Source organism: Gadus chalcogrammus, chromosome 15 (assembly GCF_026213295.1).
Source record: "Gadus chalcogrammus isolate NIFS_2021 chromosome 15, NIFS_Gcha_1.0, whole genome shotgun sequence".
In the NCBI taxonomy this organism is placed as follows: Eukaryota; Metazoa; Chordata; class Actinopteri; order Gadiformes; family Gadidae; genus Gadus; species Gadus chalcogrammus.
In genome coordinates this window covers 15,924,380-15,949,727 of record NC_079426.1, presented here as the reverse complement: position 1 = coordinate 15,949,727, position 25,348 = coordinate 15,924,380, and the positions used below count along the sequence as shown (strand labels likewise).

At 44.0% G+C, this 25,348-nt stretch overlaps 1 protein-coding gene across 1 annotated transcript in view; it reads right to left on the bottom strand.

Moving 5' to 3' along the window:
* Positions 1-9,171: 9,171 nt before the first annotated feature.
* ccdc85a (coiled-coil domain containing 85A) overlaps positions 9,172-25,348 on the bottom strand; it is a 22,509-nt gene continuing 6,332 nt past the window's right edge. Inside the window, exons 3-4 of the mRNA XM_056609983.1 lie at positions 11,973-12,030; positions 9,172-10,385 (exon numbers count right to left, since the gene is read on the bottom strand). Of these exons, the coding sequence (XP_056465958.1) occupies positions 10,370-10,385; positions 11,973-12,030 (74 nt within the window). The 3' untranslated portion in view covers positions 9,172-10,369. The remainder of the gene's footprint in view (positions 10,386-11,972; positions 12,031-25,348) is intronic.

Below are 25,348 nucleotides of genomic sequence, written 5' to 3'. Positions count from 1 at the left end.
AAGTCGTTCTCAAGGAGAGCTGAGTTGATGCAGGAAAATAAAGGTGGAATCGCGAGTCAGAGCTAGAGAGTGGAGATATTGTTGTGTTGGATTACGGAAAGCCTAGTTAAGTGTTATCTAAAGGGTTCGGTTGAAGGAGAGTGGAGATTGTAATGACAATCAGGAAATATCCTGCAATGCAGCAACAAGAGAATACTCCTTGAGGGAGACTTGGTTGGACACAATAACACACAGACCGGATATGGACACCAATCATTGATGTGTGTCTTTGTAAATGCTATAAATTGACATCTGTTTTATTTTTAAATCGTCTTTTGCATTATTGTATTGAATTAATTTCTTCTTTGATTTATTTTATCGACTTACTTTTATTCGTTTTTCCCATTCTTCCCTAAAGATATGCACTAGGCTCTACATGGCATGTTAAAATACATTTAGTTCCATGCCCTTGCCCTTATGAAGCCTGTTAAAGTAGTAAGGTCTATATTATACACACACACACACACACACACACACACACACACACACACACACACACACACACACACACACACACACACACACACACACACACACACACACACACACACACACACACACACACACACACACACACACACACACACACACACACACACACACACACACACACACACAAAGACACAGACACACACACATCCACCAGGACCACCGCTGCTCACAACCACACTCGTACACACAAGCTCAGCTACAAACAGATGTGGGGTGTCTGGTTCCAACAGAGCCAGTCTGCCAGTCCGGAAAGAGCAATGAAAGCTGGCAAGAAGCTTTTTTTAAGCATGTCTGTCAGGAAACAGAGTCTCACATAATAACACAAGCACATTATGTTTTCGTCGTTGTTGTTGTTATGTTGTCCATTCCACTGTGTCTACCATTATAAAAATCCTATTGTTTTCCGAGCTCCCCAGTTAATTTATCTTTCAAACCATTTATCTTACGGTTTCTTGTTTGGTTTGAGCATCAGTACATGGACATGCATTGGTGGGCCCCTGCTGCGAACCCGTTCTGAGGCAAACCGCACAGCGCGTCCTGTTCTGGAACACCTGCTGCTACCAGCACACTCTGTGCAGTTAGCAGAATCATGCTCTTCATATGTCAGACAATGGCCTGACAAAATAACAGCAGGGGGGAGAGAGACAGGGAGAGGGAGAGAGGGAGAGGGGGAGAGAGGGGGGGGGGGGGGGAGAGGGAGAGAGATCTATCTAAAGAATGGAAACTGATACTTAATGAAGACGAACGTCAAAGTTTAATTAAATAATTTGATTTATTTTTAGATTGCTCAGTCTGACGGCAGGGACTGTGGCATGCGATCACCTAATGGGGGGGGGCATGCATGACTAGCAGTGCCCACCAGCGTTTGAACATTGTGTGTATATGTGTGTGTTGGCCGTCTGTACCCTGTACCCTTGTATGCGTGACTGGGTATGTGCATCATGTGCTTCTTTGAATGTTCACTTTCAATGAGACAAGATGTCAGGGTCAGTTTGTACCCTGCACTCCTCCTGAGTTGCTAACCTTGTGAGACGATACCATGCCACAAAGTATGTACCTTCAGGGCTGATCTTCCATACTCGTTAACGTATGTGGGCCTGTTCACGTCTGAACTCATCTGTTTGCAGGAATACAACTATTTTTATAGGAAGGTGGTAAAAAAGTGCATTCCGTGTTGTTCGAATTAGAAGTAAACCTCTGATGTGTTGTGTCCTCCCTCTATGGTTGGAGTATACGTGGGTCAGGACGAATGGGACAGGGGTAAGTTTGCCTTCGTTGCACCTTTGCTTTGTTCTAGAGGCCTCAGCGTGCTGTGTTCTCACTGCATGGACACACCGTGAATTAGTTTGTTTTATTGCAACCAGCCACGCAATGTCAAAGTCCGTAAATACTTCCAGTTTACTTGCAGGCATAAATAGGGGTTCTGTAATTGCTGAAGACTACTAAAAATGGTGATCAATTAATTTAAAACCCACTGAAATCCATCAAAACAAACTAATATTTGGCTTGATAAATAAGAGACCTAATTGATGAGGTGTTACTCGTGCTCGTGTTCAACCTAACACAATACGCCCATGTGACCAACCTCAAGATTAAAGATTCAAGACGATGGTTCTGGCCTACCAGGCGTTGGTCAAACCACACACCCCAGCGCGAGCGCTCGGCTCAACTACCTCAGCTGGGCGCCTGGTAGTGCCATCGCTAAGAGCAGCCAAAAGTCAAACAACAAAGTCACAACACTTCTCTGTTTTGGCACCACAGTGGTGGACCGAGCTCCCTGCTGATGTCAGGACCTCAGAGTCCTAGAGACTCAAGAGTCACTTGTTCAGAGTTCACCTTGACTGCATAGGCGCCGCCCTTACCCCCCACCACCCCTTCTCCTCCCTAACGCTCCTAAAAAGACCCCTCTCATGAACCTATTGTATGTTGCTGCTGGTACATACTGTGCCAACAGCAATATATTGTTGTTTATCCTTCTTCTGACAAATGGATGCATTGTAAATCGCTTTGGATAAAAGTGTCTGCTAAATGCCCTAAATAAAAATGTAAGGGTTATTATACACTCCATGCTATGAAGGTATTTATTTTATTAAAGTATAATGGGATTTGATCTAAAGACGTCCCACATAAACTCAAGCAAGCAAAATATTTTCAGAGGAATGTATTGGATAGATAGTCTGCTCCGAGGGTTGCAAAACATGTAAGACTTACCTTCAACACAACATCCCCCTTCACCCTCACAAACACCCACACCTAATACCATCTAAGGAAGTGTACTTGTTTAGAGAGGGTTGTTGTCACCAGAACAAAAGGTCTTCAATTCCCAGTTTCCACAGTTTGTAGAGATCTCTAGCCCCTACATGCTCAATACCTGAATACACTGTCATTCTCTTTGTACCCCCCAACAAAACCTTAAATACAGGTGAACCTAGCAATTCTGGGAACAAGAAAGTGTTTTTTTGTCTTACATTGACACTGAGTCTAATGTCCATTGTATCTACCTTCCATAGTGTCTAAGTGCACTGAATGGCCATGTTCAATTGGTGTAATTTTACATTATATTTTAGATTGAAGTATCGTCTACTCAGCAAAGAAGGCTCGGTTTTATTGTCTTCACTTGTTTGATTCAAAAGACTACTCCTGCTAATGCTACTCTGACAACTACTACCACTACGATGCACTGTGACTACTACTACCACTAACACTTCTAAAATGCTGAGCTGATTCTCAAATACAGCTGGCAAATCCCGCACGGAACTCACACACACACCCACACACACCCACAAACCAACTTCTGGAGGGAGGGATTTCTTAGGATGGGTTTATCTTAGTTGTAGTAATCCAGAGGATTACTGCGGTTTAGTCAGCGAGACTAGAGCCGTGAAAAGAGTGATCATCACACTACAACAGCGCAAGTAAGATGGAGAAGTTAGCCTCGCCGGCCGGCTCTTTGTACACGGCACAGCAGGCGATCACATAACCGCTCCCGGGGTCAATGAGTGCGCGTGTGAGCGCATGCTTATGTACATCTGTGTGTGTGTGTGTGTGTGTGTGTGTGTGTGTGTGTGTGTGTGTGTGTGTGTGTGTGTGTGTGTGTGTGTGTGTGTGTGTGTGTGTGTGTGTGTGTGTGTGTGTGTGTGTGTGTGTGTGTGTGTGTGTGTGTGTGTGTGTGTGTGTGTGTGTGTGTGTGTGTGTCTCTGTGTCTGTGTCTCTATGTGTGTGTGTGTGTGTGTGTGTGTGTGTGTGTGTGTGTGTGTGTGTGTGTGTGTGTCTCTGGCCCGTACGCACGCTGTCTTACATCATTCTTATGTAATGTGGCCTTATTGCACTTTAAGATCGGGTTAAAAGTAACGCATGGAAATATATAACATGGAAACAGATGATAGATATGAGAAAGACTAGCCTGATATCGCCAGGTGTTGGATGTTTTTAGTTTTCTCTTTGCAAGTGGGATTACAATTCTACAAGGTCACATGTTGAGATTGATTCACCCTGAGATGCTTCGCTGCCCCATGCGCATGTTAAGACTTTCAAAGTGAAAAGACGTATAAAAGTGGAGATGTATCACGACGTCGCATATCCCATGCATACTAATCCATGCTGGTCCAGAGTGTGTAGGACAGACACACATTCAGTTTCTTCCCACCAGCAGTCAGTCAATTTACTTTGTAAACATGTCAACACGGTAAGAAACACAGTTTAAGGTTTGAAGCACACAATTCCAACTGCCGTTTGCTTCTTCTAATGCAAACCATGTGCTCGATGTTGACAGTTGTTGTTGGATGAAAAAGTGATGGTGGATTCCTAAAGTGTGCGTGTTGCTGTGGTCTATTAATTTTCCTGTGACTCTCTGTGTTGCCCCATGGCAACCAACAAGAAACTGAACATCTGGCTTCAAAATGTCCCTTAAGAAACCAATGCTGAGATTAAGGGCGCTGCATGCTTTCAGACTGTTGCAAATAGATACACACTTAAGGTTGGTAAAGTTAAGCATGTGTATCCTAAGCACAGCTGCAGGGGAAATCAGATCAAGACCACTAAAACTGCACCAAGTTGTCATAGCAACCTGACCAAACGCTAAAAGCTTTGTGGAAAGCCGCCTGAATTCAGTAATTGCGGTGTGTGGCAGGCAGCTCGGTTGATTGCTGTGTTTTGAAGCCTCATTCTGAGTGTTTGGGTCCAACGTTGGAGTGTGATTTTGTTGACATTTGCAATATTGCATAATGCAAGAACATTCTGATATTTATTAATATGAAAAGGTACATGTGAAAATGTTCTTGACTAAGTATTACTTTTCCTATAAAAATCCTGTGTTATTTACATTTCTCTCTGACATTAGTCTTTATGGGAACAAATTGTTCTTTTAAGAATGTCTCACATCAACTAAATAGTATATGTTATTGTATAACTTGTAGGTTATGAGTCTCCCACATCTCTTAAAACCCTCTGTTAGATCTTCATTCCAAGTCTTCAATCAAAGCCTTCCACAACGATGAATCAGTTTCTGTTTTCTCCCTGGCCTCCTATACATACTCTACTATGTATATATATAATATACGAAAAGCACATTTAATACACACGGAAGTTCTCCGAGTGTGTATGCTGTTTGTATATAAAGAAATGTGATTGATGATCTGTCAGTTTCCTTGTTTAAATGCACCCGTCTGTATCGTAGCTACTTGCTAACGTTACCATTCTGACAGCAAGGAGCAATCATCAGTACTACAGCACCTGCCAACCTGCCCCACTCTCTACCACAGTTATTCTCCATCTCCTGCTCTTTCGACTCCTCCTGCTTCTGTTTGTGACTCCTCCATCTTCTGCTTTCGACTCCTCCATCTTCTGCTTTTGACTCCTCTGTCTCAGAAGCAGCATTGCATGTTGTAAAGCGGAATTTTTAAAGTACTTACATTATAGGGTCATTTTTAAAAGAAACATTTTGCGGGGAAATAGGTTGATGGAAACTCAGCCTCGGACCAGTCGGCATAGCAATTGACAGGTAGCAATGCACACACTCATGCATTCCCCCTGCAGGTGAGAGAGAGAGTGAACGAGAGAGAGCGACATAGAGAGAGAACGAGAGAGAGAGAGAGAGAGAGAGAAGGACCCTCCCACTCTGCTGCAATGCAGATTGCAGGGATGTGTGTCTCTTGTATAATTTGCTGACAGAGATAGGTCTAAATCAGCACACCACACACTGCTGTTCATACCATGGTGTGTGTGCCCACCCCAGGTCTGGGCGTGGGGGCTGGGAGAGTGTTGTAGGTGGCTCATATTTAAATGAGTTGGATCCCTCGCCTTCCCCAGTTAATAAATAATAAGGGAACTATCCTCCATGTCTGGTAGCCACCGAGAAATCAATATGACTGCTGTTTATAGAGAACACCGTTTTAACTCACGCACACGCACACACCCATTACGTTTACAGTAATACAAAGAGGGTTTTAAAATGAATCAATAAATAGAAAGGAAATGGTGGATCTCCCCAGAGCAACAGGATTCATGCATGCATATACAGACAGTAATAAGGAAGTGAAGCTATGCATGCACATGCTATATCTGATACACTGAACCCTGGGCTGTATGTTAGTATTAACAGTATTAAGCTGGTGAGACTCTGAATTGGCCTAAGTTACTCTCATCTGTTGGGGGGATCCTTACAGTCGTTGCAGTTCAGGTGTTTAAGCAAATAGGGCAAATGAAATATAGTTTAGGTATTATTTTAGGCATGGTTAGGTATGAACTTAGCAAGGTTTAAGTAGAAACAAATATGGGGTATTTATGGGGTAGTTTGGGTTTTGCACAAGTTGTTCAACTTTCACTATGAAACAATTTTAAAGAACAATTGGGAAAACCCACCAAACCGCCTACTACTCAAATCAGTGCTGGGATTTCTTTCTCTCTAAAGCAATTTGATTTGAGAAGAAAAGGAGACATAGTTTATCCATCATCCATCAAGGTAATTAAGTGTAGTATCACATTTTGAATATTGTTTCAGTTGAGGTATTACAATTATAGTGGCCGTATATCACCACTGCATTAGAGAGATATCTTGATGCACATTATTTATTTTTTGCGGTCAGGGTTTGCCACACTTTACTGACCCTTGTCTAACCTAACCTAAAACATAACTAAGAGGCATAAGCCCTACCATAAGGTCTGTGTCTGTGCTCAAAATATATATGATTACTAATCATATATAGTAATCATATACAATATCAACAACATCTTCCGTATTACCACGTCATGTTATCAATTCACACATTTACTTAAATCTGTGGCAAAGCAACATTTCGATGAATAACCAAAACTGGAAGTCCTTCATGATAGTTGCATATGCATCAAAAAAGGAAACATGGTTACTATTCTCATGTAGTCAAGGATGAGTCAGGATAAATGTGTGGAATGCTGCTGCTGCTACACCACAATATCCTGCACAACCTTCAGTTTGCAGCAGCAAGCCTGCGTCACTATCGGTCTGCCAGGGGAATTAAGTTCCCCACCAGCAGGATATCTTTATGAGGCCGCGCATGCTGCTTGCTAGACAATACTCCACTTCAGTATGGATATAGTATTATCGGAGAGCACAGGGCGCAGCGGTCAGACACTGGAGAGATCCAAGTGTTGTTTGAAATGCAAGTCATATTTGCAATCTGTTTCTCAATACACACGCACACACACACACACACAAGCATGCACACACGTACGTACTAACGCACAATGCACATACTCATACACATGAGGCATACACAAATACATACATACATACATAAGTACGCACACACACGCACACGTGCACACATCCATACACACTACCCTCCACACACTTACACATCCACATCCGCACACACACAAACACACAAATATACATACATACACACGCACACGCACACACACACTGTGCCCAGCAGGATAAACAATATGATTGGCAGGGTCCACTGTGCGGGCATAGTTACTGGGAATCCAACATTGTGGGAAAAGGCACTTTAGCGGTCCAGTGCTCCCGCGTGAATAAGCACAATTGACTGTAGGAAAACAATCAATACTCTGTTCCCTCTCAATTGTTTCTCCAGGCTCTACAGTTTCAAATGGAAGAGTATAATCTTGAGAATAGACCGATTAAGATGTTAGCATGGTGGACAGAACACTCAGAACATCGCTGCACTGTGTGCCATTTTGGTAACATTGGGGATTATATGTCTCGTTCTCCTCAGATTAAATCTGATTATATGATGCTCTGTTGGTATGACGCAACCCTTTAATGATTTGGCTCTATTCCAAAAAGCATTTCCGATTTCGGGAAATTGAGCCGTCCATATCAGATAGTCTGTGGATGATTCTGGTGATTTATTAAAGACTTTGCTTTGAGGGTATGATGCCGGTCAAAGGAATTAAGAAACATTGTTCTCTGAGTACTCTTTATTACATAAAGACATTTTATTATAGCTTCTACATACATCTCTGGATATACTAGTTATATAATGTTTGTACGTCAAAAATAATACCTGTTATATATTTATAAAACTAAGCAGATATACTACTCTCAGGTTTTTAAAAAGATAAGGATTTGTTATATACTGTTATGTTACGGTCATCAACAACGTCTTACAAATCACAGGGAGAGGAGCAACAGGAGTACAAATGTGTGTGTGTGCATGTATGTGTGTGTGTGTGTGTGTGGTGTCTGTGCATGTGGTGTGTGGGGCCTATTTGTGCTTGTGTAAGTGTGTGTGTGTGTGTGTGTGTGTATGTGGGGCCTATTTGTGCTTGTGTGTGTGTGTGTGTGTGTGTGTGTGTGTGTGTGTGTGTGTGTGTGTGTGTGTGTGTGTGTGTGTGTTTGTGTGTGTGTGTGTGTGTGTTTCTGTGTGCCTGGTTGCATGTGTACAGAATGTAAATGTCATCTTCATTAATCCTAGGTCTGCAGCTGAAAGCGAACATCTTCAATCACTCTAGACCAGAGCCATTTGTCCTAATCGCACTCTGACGGAGTCAAGTACAAAATGAGAAGCACCGTCCTAATGTCAACATTGAAACGAAGCGTTAAATGATGCATCAATAAGTGTGGTACCACGAGTTGCGCGGTGCTGCTAGTCGAGATCCTACAGCGTAGGATCTCTCTACCATCATGGGATACGATTCCCCTCTCTCTTAAATCGTACCTCACCACAGATCAGACCAACACCGAGCCGAGCCATGCCCATCCCTGGGGACCCGACAGGGATGCTGATTGTCTGTGTGTTGTGTTGTTAAAGAGCTCACAAACAGCCTGGGAGCACGTTCACGACCGCACCACTGCGAGGGCGTGGGTGGCTCCCCAACATGTTCTGTGTCACCCCCTCGAACCTGAGGACATGCCCCCCGAACTGGGGATTTTTCGTTCCGGTATTTATGCCACTGCGCTGGGATCCCAAGGGAGCCCCGTCCAATATCCTGTATCCTGGAACCCTTTGATGTGTTTATGCGCTTTGTTTATTTGGCTGATGGTGAAACAGGGAGGCATGTCGTCCAAAACAAAAACAGACCCATGGGTTGAGTTGGAGGGGACAATCCCACACAAAAACATGCAGGCAAGCGCACACGCAGGAACAAACACACACACACACACACACACACACACACACACACACACACACACACACACACACACAGGGAGTTGCCATGGTTACACGATGTTAACTCTGACACAAGGTTCGTTGCTTTTTCTGTTTGTTTTGCTGTAACACTGGGATGTAATTATTTTATTTTTTTCGCATAAAATACCAGATGACTTAATATATAATAATAATACGTTCCCTCCTCATCCCCTATTCTCTCCTAAACACAGTCATAATTACAAACAGTCATGAATATGAAAATACTGCAATAGATTTTTTCGGAAACGATTGAGTAAAACAAATAAATAAATGAGCCAAATAATGAATCATGGATAAACAGAGGATGTTGTTTGTGCCTCGGGCGAGAAAACAACAGATCGGTAAGAGGGGCATATCGTTTTCTTCCTGCCAACAAACATTTGATGATTTCAATTATTTCATGTTTAATTCCATTTGATTTATGGAAAACATTTTTTTGTTCATTAACCTGTGACTACTTTACAAACATTGACCGCCCCGACCCCTATGACGACATCGCTTTGTAAGCAGAGATCTTCTGAATCAGCACATTTTAGAACAATGACTCATCTTTTTCGATACCTATACATCAGGTTGTTGTAAAAAAGGTTGTTTTCTCCCAATATTTGGCATATTAGAATGACCTTTCTTTTTTTTTGAGGTATGAAAGATCACTGTGCTAAGAATAGCAGTTCATCTAAAGATCTTTTTTCGTTTCTTTCCTCAATGCAATGGTTCTCTATATTCTGTAGGCAAATATCAATTTGTTCTTGTTGGTTTGTTTTTTGCTTCCTTTTTCAGTTTAATTTGGCAATGTTGGACTAAAGGGGTGGGGGGTAGGTTTCACGGAGGTCCATCACAGCAGTAGCAGCAGTAGGTCAGCCTACGTGACATCGAAGAGAGAAAGAGAGACAGGATTGGTTGGTTGGAGGTGGGGGTGGGGGGTCTATCGCTGTCCGTATCCTGCGCCCTCAGGGGCTTCCTGATCGCAAAGTGATCCTGAAGTGTTGGAACTCTCACATTAAGGGACAGGTGTCTTTCCATTCACCCGTCTCTCCGTCGAATGCCATGCTCTCTCTCTCTGTCTCTCTCTCTCTCTCTCTCTCTCTCTTTCTCTGGCTCTCTCTCTGTCTCTCCTTCTGTCTCTCGCTCTGTCTCTTTCTCCTTGCAGCAGGTTGGCTGTGCAGCATCCGATGGTACGAGAGGTTGAGGGGGCCACATCACGGTCAGGAGGCGTCAAAGCTGCAAGGGAAGGAGGGAAGGATGTATGTTAGGAAAGAAAGAAAGAAAAGGAAAGCAGGTGAGATAATGCACGGCCACAGATGGCATGTTCCCTGACCGCCCCGCCCCACATGTGTGGGGTGCACCCTAGGAGTGGTGGGGTGGTTGCGGGGTGGTGGTGGTGATGACAGGGTCAGAGTGGTGGTGGTGGGGGTGGTGGTGGAGCGCGGGCGGTATTCCTCTGCTCAGCAGAACCCAGGGAGCGAGTCGCCCCAGGTGAAGTCCGGGAGCTGATACATTCCACCATTAGGGAGCACCTTGACATTAAATATTTAGTCTCCCCTAACACCCTCCCTCCTCCTTCCCTCCCACCATCCATCCACCTCTCGTTCTCCCACCCTGCAGCCTACGCATTATGGTGGGGGTCAGGCCACTGTGACCCCTTGGGGAAGGCCCCCACGCACACACGCACACCCGCACACAAACACAGGCTCACTCATGGAGTCAGATGAGCCTCAGTTAATTCATACAAACAGAAGGATTCACAAATGTTTTGGGGGATTTCTTTATAAATTAATTAAATATTTACTGTTATAAATGTAAAAAAAATCGATAGAATCTGCATGTATGACTAAAATAAGGTTCACAGATGTATTTCTGTCGTATATAAAAAAATGTAATTTTGCTTTGAATAAATGAGGCTGAAATCCACAAATATATTATTAAAAAGTATTTCAATGTACATCCAAAACCTATTTGTAACATTTATATGCAAACTGTTGACCCTGTATTTATAACTGCTTCTCGTGTGGGATGTTAAACCACTAGCGTTGCTAGCCATGAATATATAGGGGACGGTTGGATACACACGTTTATATATGAATGGTTGCTAGCGGGACTTGTTATTGTTCAACAGAAAATCCAGTGGTGTTATCCACCATAGATATAGATATACTTGTCTATATGTAAGGCTAGCAACACTAGTGACAGAAGTGACTTATATCTATTGAGGGGAAATCCTGTTTGTAAATACATTCTTTACAGATTGAATGCTAGGTGATCACATTAAATCATACCCTCAAATCTAGGCTAACGTGAATCACTGAAATGGAAGAAGCTTTCTGATTGGCTACAGATTATTCCCTGTTGAAAAAAATAATTTGTGAATGGAGCCACTGCAGGGGAGTCTCAACAAAACCACACAGAAATGCAGTATACTTCACAACGACAAGCAGTTTGTAAAGGCTGGATGGTATATAAATGTAAAAACAACATAATACGTTTTTGATGAAAATAGCAGATACTTTGAAATACAATTAGTATTTTTACTCCATTTATTTCAAACAAGACATATTTGTGCATCAGAAATCCATACATGAATCCTTCGGTTTGCATTCAATAAAAGTGAGTCCGATCTCAGTCAAAACACTCTCCTACACACAGTACATTCAATAGAGATATTTCTTCAGGCCTCAATGTTTATCAAATGCAATTAAAATACACCCCAACCCCCTCCCCCAGATATGTGGCCATGCATGTTGCCTTTACTGTTTGTTTGTGTGTGAGTGCACGTGTGTGAGGGCACGTGCATGCGTGCATGTAACTTACCTATCCCAAAGCTTTACGCTCCTACAAGAGTTGGTGCAGCAACCGGCAGATATCAGAGCTGGGGAGGGAAACAATAGAAAACGATCAGTTTTCAAATCGTTGCTCACATGATCCCATCAAGCCACTGAGAATAAATAGAATCAAAAAGCCCAACAAAAACACTTGCGTCATTATGGATAAAAAGGATGTTCTGTATGGATTTCCTTTAGTATTTCTAATTTAGCTGCAAATGCCATTTTTGTTTGATTGACTATTTTTCTTATTACTGTATTACTTATGAGGTAGTCATTTGTGCATGGATTTTAGCATGTGTAGCTTCCTAGCTAAAAGACTATGCAAGAACACTCTCCCAATGGCAGCAGCACCTGCCCGCCTAACACACACACTGCAGCTGCAAGACCACACACCTCAACGTGGGACAGCAATGGTGTATCTCTCTACGTGTGTGTGTGTGTGTGTGTGTGTGTGTGTGTGTGTGTGTGTGTGTGTGTGTGTGTGTGTGTGTGTGTGTGTGTGTGTGTGTGTGTGTGTGTGTGTGTGTGTGTGTGTGTGTGTGTGTGCGTGTGCGTGTGTGTGCGTGTGTGTGTGTGTGTGCGCGTGTAGGTGTAGGAGTGTCACTCCAGAAAGAAGTCTGGTAGCCCAGCTTGGGGCAACACTACCTGTTACCCATCATCCTCTCCTCGGGACATTGAACAGAGATCTGTCTGTAGTCTAACCCCTAGCTGATTATGTCAGTGTGTAGTGCCATGTGTTTTTGTGTGTGAGAGGGAGAGGGAGAGAGGGAGAGAGTCTGCAACAAGATGGTAAAAAACCTTTGCAACAATATAAAAAATTATGTATAAGATAATTGGATACAATAATGTTCAGTAAATTTAGTATTATGGCTTGCTTTATTAAACAAATTGTGGCGCTTTGTGAACTCCATCTTTGTGTTTTCCATTGTAAAGTTTTCCATCGATGTTAGCTCAACATCAATGTAGCAGAGGAGGTACAGCAGGTTGGCTGGTAACCGCAAGGTTGCTAGTTCGATCCCTGGCTCGTGTGTCGAGGTGTCCTTGTGCAAGGCACCTAACCCTAACTGCTCCCGTTGAGCTGGCTGTCGCCTTGCATGGCTGACGCTGCCGTTGGTGTGTGAATGTGTGCATGAATGGGTGATTGTCAGGCAATATTGCAAAGCGCTTTGGGTGGCCTCTGGTTACAAAAAGCGCAATATGAATCTGGCCCATTTATGTATTACTTATGTTTCTGTGTCAAACATTGAGTAAAGTATAAAAAGTTGTTGAAGTCGTATCACCTTTAGTCTAAAAATAAAGGCTTTATTTAGTGGTAATATGTGTTCAATATGCGGTCACTACACACTCCGGGACACACACAGCTGGGCTCACATCTATGATTCATCTAGCTTCCCATATACATCTCTTTATCCGGAAATGGATCAGCCTCGGTCGGTTGCAACAGTGCATTGCTGGCATTGCCACAAAGATAAGGAACCATTTGAGATCAATCAGTTGTTCCTCGGAGGAGCAGCTCCTCAGATGGATGTATGGGTGACTGAAAGATGGATGGTGGAAAGGAGAGATGGATGGATGCATTTGAAATAGATGGAAGATGGAGGATGAATGGAAGGTTGGTGGATGGAGGGATGGAGGGAGGGATGGAGGGAAGTATGGATGTCCTATTCCACCACATTTTTCTTTTGGCTTTGGTTTGAGGGGCTGCTACTACCACAACAAGTGGCTAAACACACACACACACACACAAACACACACACACACACACACACACACACACACACACACACACACACACACACACACACACACACACACACACACACACACACACACACACAGTCTGATTGCTCACTTTAAAGTTGTGATGTTGAGTCATCTAAAACGATTCTGCATAGTGCTGATTTCCAACAGCAAGGTTAAACCTTACTTTGCAGAGAGCCACAGACCGCTACACAAAAACCAAACATAACAACACCGTTTATTCTTTGTGATGTCCCGGTCAATGTTGACCACTCTGCGTTGTGACCGTTGATATACTGTCTGTGTCTCTTCCCTGTGCCTCAGCTTGTGTTACACATACAAAACAAATCCTATATAATTGTAATCATAATCGTTGTGCTTATTTGAATGTCATGTTTTCATGCTACTTACTTTGTCCTCAAATCCCCTATGAGTTAGAACTATACAAATAAACTTGAATCAAACAAGGTACCGTTTTGTTGTGGCAGGAAGTACCAGTGGTCCAGATATTTTCAGAAGGACTTCAGGGGAGATGTGTGTGCAGTATATTGCTGTGTCCCTCTGAGAGTACTGCAGTATATGAGGCTGCTGATGGAGCACGATTCCAGACCTTAGCACTCACCCCGTGAAGGGAAGGGGAAAAAGATGAACACGGGGCCATGTTGGCACAGCTCCCTCCACCTCGGACTGGTCGATGTTCACGCCTCAACTCCCCCCACTCTCAACAGAACAAGTCAGCACACACACACATACACACACTCAGTCTCTCTCTCTCTCTCTCTCTCTCCCGTTCTCTCTCGCTCTCTCTCTCACCCACACATCTGCATCTGAAAGACCAGCTGTTACGAGTACAAAATGAACATTTTGTACTCATTTATCAAGACAGAAATATGTGTGTGTGTGTGTGTGTGTGTGTGTGTGTGTGTGTGTGTGTGTGTGTGTGTGTGTGTGTGTGTGTGTGTGTGTGTGTGTGTGTGTGTGTGTGTGTGTGTGTTGGTATATGTGTGTGTGTGTGTGTGTGTGTGTGTGTGTGTCCGTGTGTGTGTGCGTGTATGTGTGCGTGCATGTGTGCGTGTGTGCGTGTGTGTGTGTTTGTGTGCGTGAGTGTGTATGTCTGGAATATTCTAATTAAAGAGCAGTGGCAGAAAGTTCTTTAGACAAAAGCACCCACACACCCTCACTCTAGCCCTCCCTCCATCTTTCATTCAGTCATGCTGCCCTCGTTCCTTCCTCTCCCCCCACTGACCTGCTTCGCCCTCTGGTAGAGTCCCACTGGCCATGGCTGTCAGAGAGAGAGAGAGAAAGAGAGACATAGAGAGAACGGGGCATGGAGGGAGAGGCATGGAGGAGAGAAATAGATAGAGTGACATAGAGAGATAGAGGGATAGGAGGGAGAGGTATAGAGGAGGGACATAGATAGAGTGACATAGAGAGATAGAGGGATAGGAGGGAGAGGTATAGAGGAGGGACATAGATAGAGTGACAGAGATATAGAGGGATAGAGAGAGTGAGAGGCGTGGAGAGAGAGATAGAGGGACATAGATAGGGAGAGAGAATGAATAAGAAAGCTACTTGGCGAAGGAGAAATGGCAAGCAGAAAAATAGAAGGGGAGAGAAAGAGAGAGGGATAGAAAAGAGAGAGAGAGAGAGAGAGAGAGAGAGAGAGAGAGAGAGAGAGAGAGAGAGAGAGAGAGAGAGAGAGAGAGAGAGAGAGAGGAAGGACAGGCCTCTGGGCTGGTCCACAGCTGTGTGCTTTCCTTCGCTCCAGTGGCTCTCACTATGCATTTGCATGTTGTCCGTGTGTGTGTGTAGTGTAAGTTTGTGGATGTGTGTGACCTTTATCTGCGTAGGTGGTCGTGTGTGTATTTGTAAGGGAGAGAGAGAACAAGTGTTTTGTCACTGCACGCGATATACTTACAAGAGTGTGTGTGTGTGTGTGTGTGTGTGTATGTGTGTGTGTGTGTGTGTGTGTGTGTGTGTGTGTGTGTGTGTGTGTGTGTGTGTGTGTGTGTGTGTTTGTGTGTGTGTGTGTGTGTGTGTGTGTGTGTGTGTGTGTGTGTGTGTGTGTGTGTGTGTGTGTGTGTGTGTGTGTTTGTGTGTGTGTGTGTGTGTGTGTGTGTGTGTGTGTGTGTGTGTGTGTGTGTGTGTGTGTGTGTGTGTGTGTGTGTGTGTGTGTGTGTTTGTGTGTGTGTGTTTGTGTGTGTTTTTGTTGGGCAGGGGTGCACTGATGGAGATACGGCAAGAGAGGATAAAAAAAACAAATTATCTCTTTGATCAGAGCTGGCCCTCTCTCATCAAAGGACAGACAGACAAAGAGGACAGACACACAGGCTGGGGACAGATATTCTGTTAAATAGCCTTCATGATTAAGCGGCACACAAGAGAAATTGCACTACAAAACACACTGACCAACAAGCACACATGCACACACACAGACACACACCTTCACTGTGATTAGAGTGATTTTGGAGTACAAACTCCATAGTGTTTGTCAGTGTGTACCCGCATGTGTGAATATTAGTTATGTTAATGTATAAAATGTTGCTTGGTTAATATAATAGTAAAAAGGCTTCAAAGCTGAATGGAAATCAGTTGTCAGGGAGGCAGCTGCTGGCCTACTTATCACTCTCTGTCTCTAGGACCCCTGCCAGACACACATGCACACATACAAACGCACTCGTGCACGCACACACCAAACCATGTTACACAAAACCCACATATTAATACAAAGGGCAACATTATTTATATGCCTTTCTGTAAATGCAGTTGTATTATTCAAATGTGCAGTTTGTTTGAAATCAGATTTGGGAATGACTTATGAAAATGGAATTTCCCATCTGGCCAGCCCATAATAAACCACAGCTTTTCCTGTTACTTAAAGGAAATGTCATTAAGACCACCATCAATGTATCAATAATCTGCCTATTTGTGTGATTTTTTTTAATGTTTTATTTATAACAAACAGCTCTGTTTAGTGGTGTTTCTAAAATAATCTTGAACGCAATATTGAACTAAGCAGCTTCCATCTTTTGCAAGTATATTTGAAAGAGATAAAGACAGAGACTTCCCATTGAAGAAAGGGCAATTTAGAAGTGCTTTAAACCATTTAGAAGTTTGTGTAATGCTATTTGGGGGAAGATACTGCCTCGTAAACTCAACCCGGTTCATGGAGAGGCTTTGGCTCCACACCTTTTATTACCTCTTATTACTGTGACCTTTGAATGACCTTCAATATACTCTCCACCATAATATTACACTATATGTGTAGTGTGTATCACAAATACACGGTGAAGGTGGAGCATGGAGAGTGTACCTGTGACCTTCCTGAAACATCCCATAATCCACCAGGCCCTCAGGTAAACAGTTAATGGATTTCCCGCTGAAAATTCTGCAGGCTTCCTGTGACCTTAGTGACCTACTTCCTGGTGGAAAAACAAATTACACTGTTCTAATGTGCTGATGTTCTGATAGGTTCTTCACGTGAAGTCAGACTTTATATCAAAAGTATTATAAGTATAGTATAGAATAGACTACTGTATAAGTCTGTAAAATGTTCATATTCCTGTGACAAGCATATCCGTGTTAAGGTAGGGTATACTTGGGTATACTGTGTTAATACTTGGCTATGATTTTAACAATCCCACTCAACTACAAGTGCTTCTTCTATATTTTCACTTTGCGATTTGACAAATTGTATGGGTTTTACGACTTTTTTATGGGTTGGACACGTTAGACACAAATTCAGTTTTGAGGTATATATATTACGTTTTTAAATAAAGTGCGGGACTGCAGGAATATTTTTTTTGCATAAGTTGACTGCCAGATGGAAGATCCTCTGGCAGAATCCCAGAACCTTCGAACCTCCCAAAAGTATACCCAGTATAACTGCACATAAACATACATACATACATTTCAGTTTATTTTGTTCAAAATCTTTGCCAAAGTCTTACTGAATACCAACATGAGGCAGAGTCAAACACACATGCAGGGATCCTAGCAGTGAATGCAGTTCATTTCTAGTTCAGCCTTGAGCAATACACCCACATATTGCACTACTTTCAGCCTCTCATATCTTCTAGCTGTTATTCTCTTTATTTTATCTGTCTCATGTCTATGTCTTGTTTTCTGCCACCTCTCCATTTCATCCAACTCTGGAATCACTCAGTCTTAGATGAGCTATGGTTATTACAATGCATAATGTAATAGATGCAATGTATTGCCCTGTCTGCTCATTTATATTGCAAAGTTGCATTTCATAATGATCTCAATGTGCTTCATAGCGGTACATCTGTAGAAAAATGTCAATGTGAGACATAATAGCTCACCCCCTCGCTCTTACACACACACACACATGCACACACATACACACACACACACACAAACTCCCACATACATAGATCCCAACCTTAAAATCATATGAAACTCCCGCAGCGAAGTAACAATGCAACCACACCAACACAAACCCATTTTAATGTACATAATACAGAAATACAATGTCAGCAATATTCCTCAGCTTTTTCTCCTTTTAGTCTCCATTCTAATCCATACCACCTTTCTCTATATTACACCCATTACACACACAGACACACTGCGTAGACATAGGCTGGGTGGAGGCGGTGGGGTGGGCATGTGTTTGTGGAGCCCGAGCAGTCTGGATTTTAGCTGTGTCTCTCTGCTTCACTGAGCCTCTGTCTGTCACAAAGTAGTTCACACAGGGTCTGCAGGACCCCTGCTGCAAATGACGGAGTCAAGGAGAGAGCGAGTGAGGGGGAGAGAGGAAGAAGGAGAGAAACAAAAGAGTGACTTCTTAGTGACTCACAATGCTAACTTCGGCTACTTTTCCCTTGAAAGACACAACGACCTTCAGCTCACAACGGTTAGGAGGAATCCGACTATGAAAGTAGAGAAAAAATTCAAGTGTTTGTCATACAAAGCACGGCAGCACACACACACACACACGCAGACACACACACAAACACACACACACACCACAAAGGCAGAAAGCTGCGTCAGTGCTGGGACTTGCGTCACTATTCATTGAGAGACAGAGCAAAAGTCTCTGTGAGTGGGAGAACATGAAGGCAAGGTGCTGCGGAGGTGGACTTCAGCCGGCATCCAGCATCCACTGCATATATATATGTGCTTATTGAAGGGGCACACACACTCACACACTGACACACTCACTGACTCACTCACACGCAAACCATGTAGGGTTCATTGCTATTCGCATAAACCCAAAAAAACACACACGCACACACAAACAGGCACACACACACACACACACACACACACACACATACATACACATGCACACAAACACACATACACACACATGCACTCGGTGGTGCAAGTTGTTCCTGACTGGGCGAACAGATTGCAGAGCTTAGCATGCACAGAGGGTCAAGTGCCCGTCTCCCCTGCCCATCAGAGCATCCCAACCGGGACAGCCGATAGCGGATCCTCCCTCCCGTCTGTCCCCGCGGACCCTGACCACCGCACCACCACTACCCACTCCGGGAGAAGCCAAACACACATACTGCACTCATAGTAGGGCAGGGCCAGATCCATCCATTCATGACTGCTAGCCTACGGAGTGCATTGCGGAGGATGGACACAATTGGAAGACAATAGCGTCAAGCTGGATATGTGTATTTACTACTGGTTATGGAAACACATACGGACACACACACACACACACGCAAACCCTCACAAGCTTTTTGCTGCAGTGTAAACTATACCTAACCCTTGAATAACCGTACACCCATCTTGCAAAGATCGTGAATCATCAAACAAGGAAAAACACAACACCTACACTCGAGAAATACAGAATATAATTAATTCAACAAGAGGTTTTTTTGCACGTTTGCCTAATATGTGAGGTGCAGCTAGAGCTCTCCAGACAATCTGGCTGTAGATTGTTTGGAAACTGAAATAGCTTGAAATACCAAAGCCATGACACACGATCAACAGAAATTAAAATGGTCGAAACCACTCATGGCATTCGTAATAGAGGTTACGTGTCTGTGTTACAAAAATCTGCAACCAATGTTTTAGAATCGAAGATGAGGTGGCCATGTAGATCCACAAGAATAGTTGAGGTAGGTACAAACAGGAATTCCACAAAAAGCAGATAGCACGCCTTGAAGTTGACGCACATGCCATAAAATCCATAGACCTTTCAAAGCCACTTTCCTCTGTGTACAGTTGTCATGGAAGTCAAGTGAAGAGAATATCAATTGTTCAGATACTATGAGGAAGTAAATGCAGTCAGTTGCACAACTTAACCCGCTGTAGCCTGTGGGAGCCTTCTAGGAGCCTTCTAGGAGCCTATTTTTAAGTCAAGATGGCCACTCTTCTGGGGGTGGTGGCGGGGAGTATGATAATTGGTGACAATCAAGCGGTGGAAAGTGAAGAAGAGAGATGAGTTATAATGACAGGAGGAGACAAAATGCAAACAGAGGGATGGGGAGCGACTCAATCCACACACCAGAGTCAGGGAAACATAGGGGAACACAATGGGAGGGAACACACAACACACACAGACACCCACACACACACACACACACACACACACACACACACACACACACACACACACACACACACACACACAAAGATCATACTCGTGGTGGGAGAGCGCACTCTAATCAACTCTTTATTCCAGTTGGATTTCACGCTCTGGGCCAGCTGATCCGGTGATACTTTCATCCCGACTACAGAGTGGTGAGTGATGTCGCGCCGTGTGTGCTACATCCAGCTAGTCATCAGGTCCCTTCATCTCCACGAACAAACAATTCATATGTTTGTGTGAATACATTTTATACACTCCAATGTTTCATTATGTTTGAGGCTGGCGTAATTTAATAAAAAAAAGCGTCTGAGAGAGGGAAAGCAGAGAGAGCGGGGGGGGGGGAGGAGGGAGGGCGGATGGAGGGCGGATGGAGCTAGTGAATGAGACTGTATGAGACACAGGGGAAATAAGTGTCAAAGTGTGAGAAAGGTGGGAGAACAAGGTAAGGGGAAAATACGGGAAACAATCAAGGGCTGGGTGTTGGGGGAAAGGGGAGGACGGGAATAGAGAGGAGGGAGAGAGGGGGGAGAGAACAGAAGGATGGAAGGAGTCAGTGGGGTGCCGGCTGACGTACGGTCTTCCCCCCCCCCCCCCGTCGCGACTCCCTCCCGGCCCCCAGCGTCCCCGGAGGGCAGAAATTAATCTGCAGTTTGTCACTAGAGGAGCTCAGCCTGGTCACGTGATATGCAATTTCACAAGTGTACAAACACACACCCCATACACACACACACACACACACACACACACACACACACACACACACACACACACACACACACACACACACACACACACACACAAACACATACAAATGCACACACTGATACAAATCACTGACAAAATCATTGCCATTTGAGTCCAGAAACCAGCTCTCCCAAATTAAATTAGTCTCACGCTGCCTAAATAGGCTTAACTAAACAGGACTGGCATGGAACATATAACTCCAAAGGAGAGAGAGAGAGAATGAGAGGGAGAGACGGAGAGAGAGAGAGAGACGGCGAGAGAGAGAACAGGCAAGAGAGAGTCCTGGAGAGACAGTACTGGTGGAAAATAAGCAAGCGAGTGAGTGATTAAAGGGGGGCGAAAGAGTGGCAGAGATTAAAGGTGCTGTAAACAAGATATAAGAGCAATTTTTATTTAGACCCCTCCCAGTAAATATGTGACCAATCAGAACTTCCCTTCCCTGATAGGTTCAGAGAAATCCATTTTGCCTGTCAATCACAGCAGCGAGAAATGCAACAGGGGGTGGAGAACCTTAGGGAGGGAATAGAGAGGGAGTTGATGTTTTTGCGTTGTACGGTTTGGTAATCTCACACTCTTTTGCTCTTTTCTGCTCTCTCTCTTAACAGCGCACCAATCTTACATACAGCCCCTCTAAGAGGGCTAGGTCGCAAGTAACGTACGTAAGCGGTTGAGTGAGCCAAGGGTTAGGAGGTGGACAAGTGAGGGAGTGCGTGAAAGGAGGAAGAGGCGTATAACATTAATAGAACCAGGTGAAGGGGTTAGAAGGTGAGCGGGTTGGTGAGTGAAGAAAAGGAGGCGAGATAGAGGGAAGGTATGAAGAGGGTTATGCGGTGAGTGAGTGAAAAGAAGCGCTAGAGAATGAAATATGAAGAAGGTTATGAGGTGAGTGAAAGAGGGCAAAAACAGAACACAGGTAAAAAAGGAGTTATGAGGGGAGTTAGTGGGTGAGTGAGAGAGTGGGAGGAGATGAAAGAGGGGGAAGTGTATGGAGGTCTAGGAGTTGAGGGGTGTGCTCTGGCGGTCAAGGTCGAGCGCATCGGCGGCACCGCTGCCTTTGAAGCAGGAAAGCCATGCAGACACGCAGGCAGGGCACTGAGCAGCTGCGGGCGTCCATGTTGTTGTGTGGTCCCATCTCCAATGCTAATGTGCTGAATATTGTTCTCCATTCATTCCTGATGGCTGACTGACGTGATGCTGGCTTCATGCGTTTGGCTGCCCGGAGCCAATAGGAGAAGAGGATAACCCTCTCCCCTCGGCGTCTGTGCACCATTACTGGCCTGTTTATGGCCGACATCATGGTGTTTATGCAATTACGTATCACAGCGTTCCTTTAGCAGGGTGCCTGGGGAGGGGGGGGGGGATATAGGCTGTGTTTAGGGGGGGGGGGGGGTTGATGTTGATGTGGGTGGTAGGGGTATGTGTGTGTGTGTGTGTGTGTGTGTGTGTGTGTGTGTGTGTGTGTGTGTGTGTGTGTGTGTGTGTGTGTGTGTGTGTGTGTGTGTGTGTGTGTGTGTGTGTGTGTGTATGTGTGTGTGTGTGTGTGTGTGTGTGTGTGTGTGTGTGTGTGTGCGTGTGTGTGTGTGTGTGTGTATGTGTGTGTGTTTGGGTGGGTTTGTATGTGGGTTTGTGTGCAAGTGTGTATGTTGGGGTGGGTGGTAGGGGTGAGAGTCAGTTTAAATACCTGGGGGCGATCTAGAATTGGTACATGGCTATTGCCAGAAACGTCTAAGGTCTGATCTCAATATAGCTCCGATCAACTCCAATTGAGGCTAAACCAAACTGTGTTGCTGTAGCTTTGTTGTGACTCATCACGCTAATGCTATGCTGCTGTGAAACAGAGGGAGAAGAACCACCTGAGACATGTTACGCTACAAACAATCATTTGCATTGCTTTTGGTTTTTGTTCAACTGTGTGTGTGTAACTATTCATGATAAGAGGGTATCAATTATCTTCCAGAGCTTGACTTCTACAGCGTAGGATAAGCACTATGTGTGTATGTGCGTGTGTGTGTGTGTGTGTGTGCGTGCGTGCGTGCGTGCGTGCGTGCGTGCGTGCGTGCGTGCGTGCGTGCGTGCGTGCGTGTGTGTGTGTGTGTGTGTGTCTGTGTCTGTGTTTGTGTGTGTCTTGAGAGGAGAGTCACAATCCATCACATCCTTACCAATCTAATGAGCATCCATGGCCATGATTTCTCACTGGGGGAGCTTGGTAGGAGTGTGTGATGGCTTGTACGCCTGCTTGGGTGCGTGCGTACGTGTGTGTGTGTGTGTGTGTGTGTGTGTGTGTGTGTGTGTGTGTGTGTGTGTGTGTGTGTGTGTGTGTGTGTGTGTGTGTGTGTGTGTGTGTGTGTGTGTGTGTGTGTGTGTGTGTGTGTGTGTGTTGGGTGTGTCATAGGAAAACACTTAATCATCAGTGTCATATGGAATCATCCACAGGGAAGACTCCAAGAATTGAGTTCTATATTTAGACTCTTTTCTTCGGCCTAAAGTTGATGAAATATTAAAAGTGACAATAAGAGGTTACACTGTTGGGGACCATATATAAAAATGTATATAAAAGTAATCTATACCTATCCGAATATATATATATATATATATATATATATTCGGAAATGACAAAATGTCACTATATTATCATGCAAGGCGTCCGTAACGCTCCCACATTACGTCATTCTAAAAACCTATTTCCCCCTCATCTTCCACATCTCTCACACTCTTCCTCTGCCCTAGCACCGACTTAGTTCCAGCCTAAACTCCAACTGCTGAGCAGTAGTGAGCTTCATCGCTGCTCATCTGTTGGGGAGATGCTTGTGTACCACAAACCTAATGAGTTTTCCCTGCAAATTCTCCCCAATGTGATTCAGCAGATATCCACCCTGGGACGGGAAACAGCCTCAGCTGGTCTCATCTAAATGGGCTCCTAACACCCCCACTCCCAGCAGTGCCAGGAACAAACCTAATATAAAGATATTGAATGTGCTTCGCCATGCTGCAGCGCTCTACAGGGGATGGGGGGAATATTGATGTGTGTAAAGGGCATGCAAAGTCTCCGCCTCGACACGGAGGAACACGTTCTTGCTAAACTCATTCTCATTGTCAAGCCTTCCCGTTTGTCTGTGACAAGAAAAAGGCTTTTTTGGTTTAAGTTCATTGTGGTTACACGACACGTCTTTCGAACCGTTTTCCGAGCCGTTTTCTGGGTTCATTACATTTTAAACTGTTATGTTTACATATCAAGTTAATTTCATAATTTGTTCTATCTTAGTTCTATGAAAACTCTTATATTTATTCTACTCTTACTGGACCAAAGCAAATATATTTTAAGTTACGCTAATTCTTAAGTTAGTTAACGGCCTACTGAATAGGGAAGGCCAAACGCACGTTTACTTTCTCCTTTTGAACATTTTCAAAGTCTTTTTTGTTACTTTGAAAACAAGGTAGCTGTTAAAAAATAGCTATTTCGAGTCGATAAAGAAAGAAATTTCAACCACTAACCAAAATATTAGTTGAAGCACACAACACTTTCAAACCCCTGGGTATGAACTCTGCCGTCTTCATGTGCTTCCATTCTCCTCCTAATAGGCTTTTATCACACATTGGGAGGGAAAAAGATGTGCCATCCTGTTTCTGAAGAAAATAATTATAAAACAGCCTTAACACTTGAGCGTGCTATACCGCACATGCACTGACACTAATGTCGTTTCCCTATTGCCTAATTTTCACACCATTTATTTCTTCCTTCAATCTTTTCCTATATAGTAATTTACATATTCCATATACCAAAAGGCATATGCCAAGAGGGGATAATGAAAATGACATGAGCAAATTTCCATAACTTCCATAATTCGTTTCAGCTCGATTTGACATTATTGTTTTGGGAACCATCACCCCCTACACACAGATCTTACTCAAACCCACGGAGGATGACTTTACTGTTCAATGTGAATCAACATTCAGAAGATATGCTTCAACCACTACGTTCTCTACCATGCTTGCAGATGTAGTGTTCTTGAACGTGCCGGTATGCTTACAAAAAGAGTGTTATTCAATGGAAATGACACTCGGTCACAAGCTCTCTTTACGGGAAACATGCTTCCAAGCTGCTCAAATGAAGGGCAGCCATTTGCGTTGTTGCTGACCCTTGTTTTCAAATGCCTAATGAAGATGAACACTGGCTGCCGAACTGGCTGCTGTGTTGGATAGATGCTAAACAAGCTGGCTAGTTAACTTGCTGTCTAACAGGCCAAACCATAGAGATGTGTGCAACAAGAGGTGGTGGCACACAACTCTGTCTGGTCCCTTAGATCCTC